General features: G+C 30.3%; 1 protein-coding gene across 1 annotated transcript; it reads left to right on the top strand.

The window, feature by feature from the left end:
* Window positions 1-319: 319 nt before the first annotated feature.
* LOC131039036 (pathogenesis-related protein PR-1-like) lies at window positions 320-1,091 on the top strand. The gene has a single exon (XM_057971678.2). It carries the CDS (start codon window positions 392-394, stop codon window positions 890-892), a length of 501 nt encoding a protein of 166 aa, XP_057827661.1. The 5' UTR covers window positions 320-391; the 3' UTR covers window positions 893-1,091.
* The last annotated feature ends 11,775 nt before the right edge of the window (window positions 1,092-12,866 follow it).

Genomic DNA, 12,866 nt, shown 5'->3' on the forward strand with positions numbered 1-12,866 from the left:
TACAGCATCGACTGAATTACTTAATGCCAAACGCGGTGTTGTCCTGGTTAAATAAAATTTCGTAAAACCAAATCACGCTTAAAATAATCAAACTTGGGCGAAAAGCAACATTCTCAGGAAGAAGTCCGAGCAAGGCCAGCGGAAATAGGGTTAATCGTGGAAATGAAGACATCAAAGCTCAAAGCGATAAGGATTCGATTGATTATTTTCTCTGGAACACCTTCTAGATTGTTTACTCAATCTATATTATAATATCATCTTGCTCATGTATTTAAGAACACGGTTGCTGCACAGCATTGTCATATCTCAAATCTTTCTTAAAATTCAATTTAGTTGATAACAATTGTTCTCAACTTGTTAGCAGTATTGTGAGATTAGAAGTTTTATTGTGATGAAGATGGGTCGATTTTGCCAGCTAGTCCTGATGCTGTTGGTGGTGGGCTTATTAGGCGGTGTGGAAGGCTCATTAACAAGTTCAGTAGCCGTGAAGCAATTCCTTGATCCCCAGAACAAGGCGAGACAAGCCGTTGGAGCTCCCCCGCTTACATGGAACCGCACGGTTGCTGCTTATGCTAGTAATTATGCTAGACAAAGAAGAAGTGACTGCCTCCTTCAACATTCAGAAGGTTCGCCCTATGGTGAAAATATATTTTGGGGCGAAGGTCCAAAGTGGACTCCTCTGCAGGCGGTGAATGCTTGGATTGATGAAAGGAAGTGGTATATTCATGCCAATAACACTTGCACAGGCCCAGATTGCTCACACTATACTCAGATTGTGTGGGCTACAACCACAAGTGTTGGGTGTTCTATTATAAAATGTAAGAGCAGGGACACATGGGTTATATGCAGCTATGATCCCCCGGGCAACTATATTGGTGATAGGCCTTATTGATGGGCTAAGAATGGGTGCGTATACTTGTTTGTTGTTGTATTGGTTGCACCAAAAGTCTATCACTTGTTGGTAACAAAAAGATAGTATTCATAGGGTATTGAATATTGAAGACTCATAGATTTATCCCTATTCGTATGATAAGGAATTGTGATAATGAAATTGTTAATGTAAACTTCGGTATGTGTAATAATCAATTATAGCGAAGCAGTTCAGTTTTAAGCACTGAACCTGTTGTTTTGAATATTTTCTTAGTTACAAATGATCTATATTACTTTAATCGGAATTGTGGACAATCTTCTCAATCTAGATGTATATATTGCAGTGATAGAGAAACTGGTGATCCCCTGACACAATAGTTTAATAGATTTGATTGACAGTTCTTCTAAAATCTTCCAAACGAAAACTTTACACTATATGAAGGCAAAACACAGTACTCTATCTAACAGTATAGTATCTCTTAACATTGTAAATTGAAAAGCAACTATCAGGCATAACCTTCATGAAATTCTAATAAAGAAAACCTTTCTTAATTAAAATTTGATTTTGAAGATGTCTATTATCATATTGGATAACCTTTTATGCGGATTAAAATCCCAAATTGGATCATTCAATTCAGAGTAAGGGCCAGTTTAACTGTTTGACACTTTTGGATATATTCGTTGAAGTTGGCTATATAAAAGATCAAAACTAAAAGAACGAAAAGCGGAGAGGAAGATAGAAACAACAGAAGATTCACATTACAAATATATAATTGTTAAAGATTAAACATTTCTCTTATAATTATTTAAATTTGTTTGACAGAAATTAATTAAAGACACTTGATAATAAACTAGATTATAGACAACAAACTAGAACATATCTACAATTCATACTCAAACTCATATGACATATAAACAGTTTTTTTTTTTTTATATTCACTATCGTGGAATCTGGAGGTGTCCTTGCCGAAGCAAGACTAATCCCCCAGTGTGTACGACCCACTCACAAGGTAGAAACACACACAGAGTTAACACAGCCGGGGACTCGAACTCAAGACCATGGGGAGCATACCCATGCCTTAAGTTGCGATCCACGACCGGTTGAGCTAGGGCCGAAGCCCCCCATATAAACAGTTTGAGTATAATTCAGTTACAAATTAATCTTTAACATAAAATTATGAGTATAAAATTTTCAATAAAGAATTAGTTTGATTGAATATTCTAGTTGTCAATTAGTGCAAGGTCATTTTACAAATGACACTTTTTGATATTTTGAGAGATGAAAAATTCAATGTTTAAAGCCATTAGGTGTTTTCCATTTTTCTCCCTCACCTTTGATTTAAACAATCATAAAAAATACAATGTTTATGTTATTTGGTTACCATTATGCACTCTAGCCTCCTATTTGTTAGATCTGAACTTGGAACATGAAAATAGGAAAAAAATTGCATATCTTGTATATGGGCTTGCCTAAGTCAAACCTCGTGTTGGTGTTCCCACCTCCACAACCACTATGATTGATAAAAAAAGATCTTATTCTCAAGGAGGATACATGGTAAATCATAAATGAAATACTGAATTGAAATGGTTATACTTTAGGAATGATAATGTTTATGATGCAATGCCTTTTAAACAAGTCCTCTAAGTGTTTTTTGCAAGAACATGAAACACATAATAAAATCAATCATGAAATCATACTTGAATAGATTGTTGTACCCTTTTTCTCAGTATATTGAATACTTAGATATTTGGTGGTTGCTTGATAATTTGAATACACATAAAATCCCCGTAGGCATTATGAATTACAAAAGATTGCTTTATATAGGGTTTTCAAGGCACTTTCAGATGTATGTCGACAACCAAGGGTCAACTGATAAAATTAGGACCAAATCATGAATGGTGGAGGTAGACACTCATAAACATTTCAATTTGGGTCTCTTTTAGATGGTGCCTTATTCCACTTAGAAATGGAACGACAAAAGGAAAAATAATGTATTGAGATCTATAATATAGTACCTAGTCTCATAATTAACATACGATGTCTATTAAGATATGTGTTTAACAATTAAATTATAGAGTAGGATAGGGCCCAGATAGGCTTCAAATGATCTATGTGAAAGAAAAATAAACTAGGGGCCAAATACTATGTGAAATTTGAAAAGGTTACAATTTACTAAACTAAAGATCATAGTTATTGTGTAATAATTATCTATGCCTTATGATTAAGTGCCTGGTAAGTTTTCTTGATTTTACTTTGGTTGTGGTACAATATTTAATGTTTGAATTTTATATTTTTGTTGATGAACTTTATTGATGATGTTTTTTAATTCACATATAGTGTCCATGTATGCCTTATGGAATGCACATGTTGTTAATTATATGGTGGGAATATTTGAGTGTTAATTATTAGGTTTTGACTATATCAATTATATTTGACTTTATTTCATTATCTAGTTCAAACTTATGATTATAATTATTATTGACTTCTATATCTTGATATCAAGATCATATGAGTATATAATATTTTTTAGTTGATACAATTTATTAATATTTGTCCATTTGATATTATGTCATGTTGGATATTTATGTTAGGAATACAATGCATCCCCACTTTCAATTTGGAATTGGTGTAAATCCACATGAATTACATTTATGGTTATAACATTAATGAGATAAAATAAATTTAGAATTAAACAAAAAATTTATTCAATCAAAGATTTAGAGCTATTCTATGTACAAAAATTCATTCAGAGAAATCATGCAAGCTAGTGGTAGAAATAATTTGAATCCTTTAGGTGCTTACAATATATTTTTTGTTGAGAAGACCAATTATAATTGTTTATACTTCTCAACAAGAAATACAACTTTGAAAAATATTGTGATGATAATCTATTTTATATTCCTAGTATTTTTCTCTATTTTTCTCAACCATATTTTGATACTTAATATGTGCATTCCATCAGTGGTTTTCATTACTCACTCTAGTGTAATATTGATTTTTCTGCCATGACCCTTGAATGAATTTATCAATTTTATTACATTATAAATGAATCTTGGTATGTTGTCATACCTTAATCTATTAGCACATCCTATATTGTATTATGTGAACTCGTGTCCATTGTTTATTGATTGTTTGTGAGAATAGATGGGTGTACCCTATGTTTCAACATGGTTGGTTTGTTTTGACAAATTTAATTACTACTTGAATCTATATAGATACTTAGGAGAGCATGCAAAGTTCATTACTTATTATGATAAGTTTTTTTTTGAAATGGATAAAGGACTCTTATGTCTCATCAAATAAATTCATCTTTGAGTCATGAATAAAGTTTGAATCCATGGTGATGTATTAACATTTGGGATGGAGCTCCCCTATTTTGCTATTGGTTTATGTCTATTTGGCTGATGTCCGACTTTTGTAAAACTTTTGGTTTCAGGTCCATGTAAAACCCATTTATCTTTATCAAAAATATTTGGGATGGAGCTTCAATAGACTATTATTTCAAATATAATAATTTACTTTGATTTTTTTATGCATATAAAAATAGAATCTCATGATGTGCTCCTAATTGTCACAAGTAAATATATTTAGTTTCATTGAAATGTCATAATAGTGATATATGCTATATATTTCTATAATTATTGCCAGGGTCATGATTTTACATTTACATTTGAATCTTGGTAAGAGTTTATATTTACCATGTATGATATCCCTCATACAAAATGTAAATATGTATATTCCTTTAAGTATTACCATTTTTTCTCCAAATGAATCCTTGAATTTTGTTTATTTAAAAAAATTTAATTGGAATCTTGAGTGAAGAGTATGTGTTTATTCAGTAAATATTTTAACAACACTAGGATTATGGTGCCTATGCTTCATATATTATTTAACATTCAATGGGTTTATTGAGACTTGGTACCTATAGTTACATAGGTTTGAGTGATCTTTTTTATTTTAATTTCCTTGTGAGATTGAAATATAGGTCTTATTAAACTGTCAATAGTTTAGGTGTGGCAAGGACTCTTTGATTAAATTGATAAATAAATTTTGAGATTTTTTTTTGATAATTAAATTACTGGATTGGGCCAGTCCCCCTCATTGTATATAAAATAAGATATACATAATTGCAAAAATCCAGCTGAAAAAGTAGTACTCCTACTATATCGATAGTTCTAATTATGCTCTCTTAGAGAAGCCATCTAACATTTTTTGCAAACTCAAAGAGTCCTTCATAAAATTATAAAAATACCCTTAGGACTAGATAATATTCAAACTTACATTTAAAATTTTATAATTCTAACAACTATCTACTATTTCCAATCCTTTAGGTCACCTCCATATTTAAATTATCATGACAAGAATATATAATCTCCTCAATCTAAGTAAGCAACTATATCAAAAACACAGGTGCAGAGGAAAACTACTTTCATTCTAACCTTTAAAATCAATTTCCAACTCTTCATCATCCACAGGGCCTTCTCTTTCCATGTTAATTTCTTAAGTCTTCTACTCTAGGCCTTCCATCTGGATGAAATTTGAGATCCAATCCGATGCTGGGTTGACAGCCACATTTGTCCAATTCAGAAGAAAGTTTAGGCTTCTGATTGCTTTCTCCTTGTGGTCCTGGTAGTCTATTTCATCATCCAAGAGAATAATTGGCAATGTTGGGATTTCCTCTCCCTATTTATCAAAGTCATTAGGTAGAGGAATCCAAAAATTCTCACAATTCCTCAATATATCCTCTAAACCACCTAGAAAATGAGTTTTGAAAATGACTTTCCAAAGGTTTCTAGTCATTTCTTTACTAAAACCCCTATCTAATACTAAAGCCAAAAAATTGACAAAATGTTTGTATTTACCGAATACCTATGGTCTGTCATTACAAACTCCTCACCTAGAATGGATTAAATTACATATACTACTAAGGAGCTCTTATATCTCAAAATGGTATTTATCCTCTTGTTTGTAATTTTCCCTAAAAAAGCCATTTGCCTCTTCTTAGCAAGCAGTCAAATCAGAGTCTCCATCAGCCAAATAGTTTTGGCTTGATAAAAAGATCACTATATTTAGGTGTAGATTGTCTTTCTTGAAACTTTGCCAATCTTTTTCTGAAGTTAATTTTCCTTCAAATATGCCTTGAGAACTCGCTTAATTCCATATTGGCAATTTGTCATCCCACGACTTTCCCATTATGATTTTGGATTATCAAGTTTCAACGAGATAACTCTGTTGATGATGATTTCAAGTGACATTTAGCCATCTTAACACCACCATATTTAGCACCATCTCCACCTATTGCCAAATGAGTTGGTCAAGAACTTTTCCTATCCCATTTTAATGAAATGATTCATGTTGAGCCTAAATCACTTGTCCATGGATTAAGTGACTTAGGCAACTTATGCCTGTGGACTTATTAATACACCTTTATCAACCATCTCATCATCGAGAGTAATTTTACCACCTATCTTGAAGTCCCATCTAATATTATTGATAAGAATCACATTCAAATTTCTCTTGAGACTAATAAAATGACCAGTCATTAATTACAAATTTCAAATTCAAACTTCCATTGCTTCTACTCATAATGGGTAGGAAAGAGTTATAATACACTTGTTATGGAACTATTTAATATCAATTGATAGGAATTAATTGTTGTCGGCTACATTTTTTGCCAACATATCTTCTTCACAATTCCCTTCCCTTTAGATATGATAAATTTTGAAGTCTTCCATTTTTGCAATTATTTCTTGTATTGGGGTTAACCATTTATCCATCAACCAATTTGGTGATTTGTTATTCCAAGTTGCATTGATTACAATTAGGGAATCTCGTTCTAGGTGAATTCTCTTTGCTCCAATTATGAGGCCCATTTGTAAGCCTAGCAAAGCCACTCTTAGCTATGCTATTGTAGTATCCTAAAATTGCATTGTTTGCAATTTCAATTGCATTTGGATCTTCACCTTAGTATTTGCATGCCTCGGCCCGGTTGAAGACCTTATTATGCTCTTACACATCACAAATGATATCTAAACTCAAATTGCACATCATTTGCCACCTTATGCTTGCCCCAAAATAGGACAGGACCATGGTGCCACACCATGGTCCTCCCTAGATTGGGCCCAATTTGACCCCTTGGTCCTACTTCAATATTGAGCGGGATTTCCCTCTCTATGTCGACTCATGTAAGGAAATTAGACAATTTCACTGACGAGCAAGTATATAAAGAGGATTTCCCCTTATTTTAACAACACATTACCATACAATAAAGGAAGCACACATGAGATCAAACATTTGAGCATTCGAGAGCATTTGAGCATCAATCAATCTTCTTTTAGCTTAAGAGAAACAATAAAGTCAAGTTTCAAGCATTAAATGAGACATTATTCATCCTATTTTGTTAAAGAATTCCTAAACCCTAATTCCATGTGGAGGCAAGCAAAACTTCACAAGGAGGTATCATAATTCAAATTTTAGTCACAAATTAACATCTCCCTCAAAAGGAGATCCTTTCCTTTGAGTAATTTCAATTACATTTATTTCAATTCCATGGTTAATTTCAAAACTGGGGTTTGACCTAAGGCAAACCCCTATTCCCAACACATTTCCCTTTCTTTCTGTATGTAAGAAATAGGTACAAATCTATACTCCTTAGATTAGGCTTCATTCACAACGACGAATCATCTCCCTTTGGAGTGCGAAAAGTTTAGAGGACCGTTGTGATGTGCCACGGGCCCGACAATTTTTGAGCTGTTTCGGGGGGTGGATAGGATTTAGCTTACATTTTTTAATTCTAGGTGCACATGAAAATCCCACAACTGTAGCTCACCATTTTCATGCTTTTACCTTCATTTTTCAGCATTTTACCTAATTTCAGCATTTCAACTAACAAAAGATGAAACCCCCTTCAATCTAGATTCACTTAGCATTTAGTCTTTATCTGACTTATGATTGGATCTAGTGAATTCTCAATCTTTTTTTGAATGTAAACGCCCCAAGTGAAAAAAAAAAACCTCGATTTGTCTTCATTCCTTGGGTGGAAACCCTAAAGAATTCATTCATTTTTCATCTTTACATTTTGGTGAACTCGACATGTCCTATGCTTGCTTATAATTTTTGTTTTCAGATTTGAGTGTTTATGCAATTTACAATTCAAATTTTCATTTACAAGTTTGATTTCCATGCAAATTTTGAAAATTTAGGAGGTTAATTTCACTAAAACCGTAAGTTTTTAGTTTCAAAATTGAACTTGCAATTTGTTTAATTTGGATAAATTAATTCAGATCTAAGTTTCTTCAAATTCAAATTTTTTGTGCAAGTCAAATTTTAAATTCAAATTATACAATTAAGTGGTTAAATTTCAAAACCCTAATTTTCAAAATTTCAAAATTCATTTTGGGGTTTTTTAAGTTTTGAATTTCACATTTTAAATTTGTTTCAAATTCAAAATTGCAATCTTGGATCTAATTTCAAATTTAAATTTTAAAATTAATTAGTTAATTAAAATTACCCAAATTTTTAAATTTAAATTAACCCTATGCATTACCAATTTTCCATTAATTTCTAATTTTTAAAATTTCAACCTTAGATCTACTTTTGAATTTAAATTTTAAAATTAAGATGTTCTTCTTACAAGACCCTAATTTTACATTTAATTTATTGCGGATAATTTCAAATTTAAATTTTGAAATTAAATGGTTAATTACAAGAGTCCTAAATTTTAATTTATATTCAACATTACATCTGATTTCAAAATTTTAAAATTAAGTGGTTTCTTTTACAAAACCCAATTTTGATTTTAATCTCTTTTGTATAATTTTAAATTTTAAAATTAAGAGGTTCTTTTTATGAGTCCCTAATTTTAAATTTAAATTTCTTCTGCATATTTTTAAATTTAAAATTTTCAATTTAAGAGGTTATTTTCACATGGCTTTAATTTTTTTAAAATAAATTTATTTGTGGGGTGCATGATTTTTCACAAGTATTTCTCTCTTTTCAATTAATTTGTTTATTTAATTGAATAATCATATTTTCTAATTTTTTTGCATTATTCAATTATTGTTGCAAGTTTCAAAGATTAGATTCAAATTTCAAATTTCATGTCTCAAATTTCCTCCCTTAGTGAATGGGTGTTAATACTATTAGTCCAACCTATAATATCCCCGTGAGAAGAAGTTGTAGAATTAAGGCTTCCCAAGGTTTAATTACTAAGGAGATGGGGCTTAATTTGGATAACTTATTTCATGAGGGTTAGTGCAGGATCAAGGGGGGCCAAAAGTGGTGACGTGAAAAAATAAGCCTTCTTCACTCCCCTAAAAATGTGAAAATCCATGTTGACTTTTTGCTTGCCTGGGTGTCAGTACACCTTGGCCTGGTAATTACCTATGCAAATCGGATATCCGATTTTATTTGTAATTTTAATTTAAAAAATATATTATATGTTACCTATTATATAATATATAATCTATTATTATATTATATAATATATATTATAATAATAATATATAATATATTATTATATAATAATATATAATATATATTATATAATAATATATAATATATATTATATAATAATATATAATATATATTATATAATAATATATAATATATATTATATAATAATATATAATATATATTATATAATAATATATAAATATATATTATATAATAAATATATAATATATATTATATAATAAATATATAATATATATTATATAATAATATATAATATGATATTATATAATATTATATATAATATAATAATGTAATAATAATATAACATTGTTATGTTATATATTATATTATATTATGTTATATATTATATTATGTTATATATTATATTATATTATATTATATATAATATTATATTATATAATAATATAATATTATATTATATAATAATATAATATTATATTATATAATAATATAATATTATATTATATAATAATATAATATTATATTATATAATAATATAATATTATATTATATTATATAATAATATAATATTATATTATATAATAATATAATATTATATTATATAATAATATAATATTATATTATATAATAATATAATATTATATTATATAATAATATAATATTATATTATATAATAATATAATATTATATTATATGTTATTATTATAATATTATATTATAATATAATATCATAATATAATATTATATTATAATATAATATTATAATATAATATTATATTATATGTATTATTATAATATTATATTATAATATAATATAATATTATATTATATTATATTATATTATATTATAATATAATATAATATTATAATATAATATAATATAATATTATAATATAATATAATATTATAATATAATATAATATTATATTATAATATAATATAATATTATATTATAATATTATAATATATTATATATTATAATATATATAATATAATACAATACATATTATATAATATAATAATATATTATTATATTATATATGTTATTTAAAAAAATTGAAGTATAAAAATCGGATATCTGATTTTCTGAGACTTTTATATTTTGACAGTGGTAGCCTGTGAGCCATTTTTAACTCACGGCCGCGCGATTCATCACAATCCAATATCCGCTCCATCCGATATCCGGTTTTTTGAAAAAAATTTGCTAAAAGATAGATTCAGCGGTAAGAATTTTATCGTTTTGAATCATTTTTATTCATTTTTTGTATTTTTTGTTAATGTTTATTTGATTTTTCATTGAAAATATGGTTTTTTTAATGGAAACTAGGTTTTTTTTAAATCAAATACCTAATTGTTTAAGTTTGTTAACTAAATTTAATTGTTTACATTCAATTAGATTAAAAATGAGGGATAACAATGAAAACACTGACGAACAACAACTGCAACAGCCAAACCCTCATTTGCCAAACCCCCCCTCAATTCAGGATTTGATTGCACAAAATTTGAATGAATTGAGGGGGATTGCAGAAGTATATCGTAGGATCCCTCGTCTAAACCCAATGTTTGATCCTCTCACGTCGATCATAAAAAGTATGGAAACCATGACTGAGGAGCACGATGCCACCCTTTTTGTGGCGAGATTCTATGAGCGAAAAATATGCAGATGGCTTGTTGTATAAGGATATCAAGGGTCTTGAGATATCCAAAGCCGAAATCACCTCATTGTTTGTCAATCCCCATACTGGTTAGCCCATAGATCCCTAAAAAACAAAAATTTCTATTAAATGGTGCACAAATGATGGGATTGTGAAAAACTTTTGGATCGTTGGTGGATGGTTTTCGACAAACCACCCAACAACAATCTTGATATCCCCTTCTATTTTATAAAAAAATTGTATGCTGAGTTTGTTTTACACAAACATGTGAACTATTTTGACATCCAACCTTTCCAAGGTGTAGGTTTAGGTATGCCCCAAAATAGACCTGGGGCAGTTAGAGTAGTCCAGGAACTGTATGTCCCCCCTCCTCCTGTTGATCCCCCACCTGCAGTGCAGCATCCTAATATCATTCGTGAGGTGGCTTCACAGACCATATCGACTATTCACTCTTTGAGTAGCCTTTTGGTTTCTCAGGCCGCGTTAGTGGCTCTCTTATCTCTTTCTTTGGTATTCTTTCCAATAGAATTGAGAGCATCAAATAGTTTTTTTGCAATAATAGAATTTCTCTTCGTCTTCTTGTTCATATGAATCTTAAATTTGTTTAGAAATGGTCTCATATTTATCATCTTTAGCAATTGAACAAAGAGTTGGCATTGCTCGGTCAATGTCTTATTGCTAAAATTTTGGTTGAAAAGTTCTGTAGCCCACAACCGAATGGTTCTTGTTGACCTCTTGCCTTCAAGACTCACAATAATGATCTCATCGATTTCAAATAACCATTTTGGGGTTCTTGAAGGTCTTGGATTTGGAATTTGTCTTTCATCCATGGGAGGGTCTTCATTTCTAAAGTAATTAGGTGTTACATATGGTTCACTTGGTGAGGCAATTCCACCTTCAATGTTAAAGTTTTCCACATTTTCACCTCCTATGTCAAAATTTTCCACATGTTGAGCATTTTCATTATCACTTTCAACATTTTCAAAATTTTCAATATTTTCACTTTCAAAATTTACATTTTCATTTTCAATAACTTGTGGTACATTTTCAATTTCAATTTCCTCTTCAGTTGAAGTAACATTAGCAATATTTAACATACCTTGTCTTCTCCTCCTATGACATTCTCTATCTCTTTCTCTATACACTTCAACTTGGTCATTTGAAAGTTTTCTTTTGCGTTTAGACTTCCGATGACTACTACTCCCCATTTCCCTCCACAAATATGCTCCTTCGTGATTGAAAATGTAAGTTTTCACTTTAAGAATCTCCAAAAGCACAAATTTGTCTCTAGCTGTCTGAAACCCCATGATCCTTGATAGAATACATAGGACCCACACTGTCGGCCGTTGGAATCTACAAAATGGCCCACAAACCCTTTTTTTCTTGGTTTTTAGTATTAAAAATCAGATATCGAATTTTATCCGATATCCGATTTTTGTACAAAAATATGTGGTCCCCCAAAAAAATTCCCATTGCCACCATTTATGAACTAAACTGCCACATGGTAGAAATTCGATATCCAATTAAATTGGATATCAGATTTTATTGGTCATATTTTAGAGAGAGAGGGGGTAGAAGGGGAAGAGAGAGAGAGAGAGAGAGAGAGAGAGAGAGAGAGAGAGAGAGAGAGAGAGAGAGAGAGAGAGAGAGAGAGAGGAGAGGGAGGGAGAGAGAGAGAGAGAAGGAGAGGGAGAGAAGGAGAAGAGAGAGAGACGAGGAGGAGAGAGAGAGAGAGGGGAGAGAGAGAGAGAGAGAGAAGAGGGGAGAGAGAGAGAGAGAAGGAGAGAGAGAGAGGAGAAAGAGAGAGAGAGAGAGGAGGAGAGGGAGAGAGGGAGAGAGAGAGAGAAGAAGAGGGAGAGAGAGAGAAGGACATGATTTGGTGTCTTAAGGGGTCCTATTGTGTC

The sequence above is a fragment of the Cryptomeria japonica genome, chromosome 5, assembly GCF_030272615.1.
Source record: "Cryptomeria japonica chromosome 5, Sugi_1.0, whole genome shotgun sequence".
Lineage (NCBI taxonomy): Eukaryota > Viridiplantae > Streptophyta > Pinopsida > Cupressales > Cupressaceae > Cryptomeria > Cryptomeria japonica.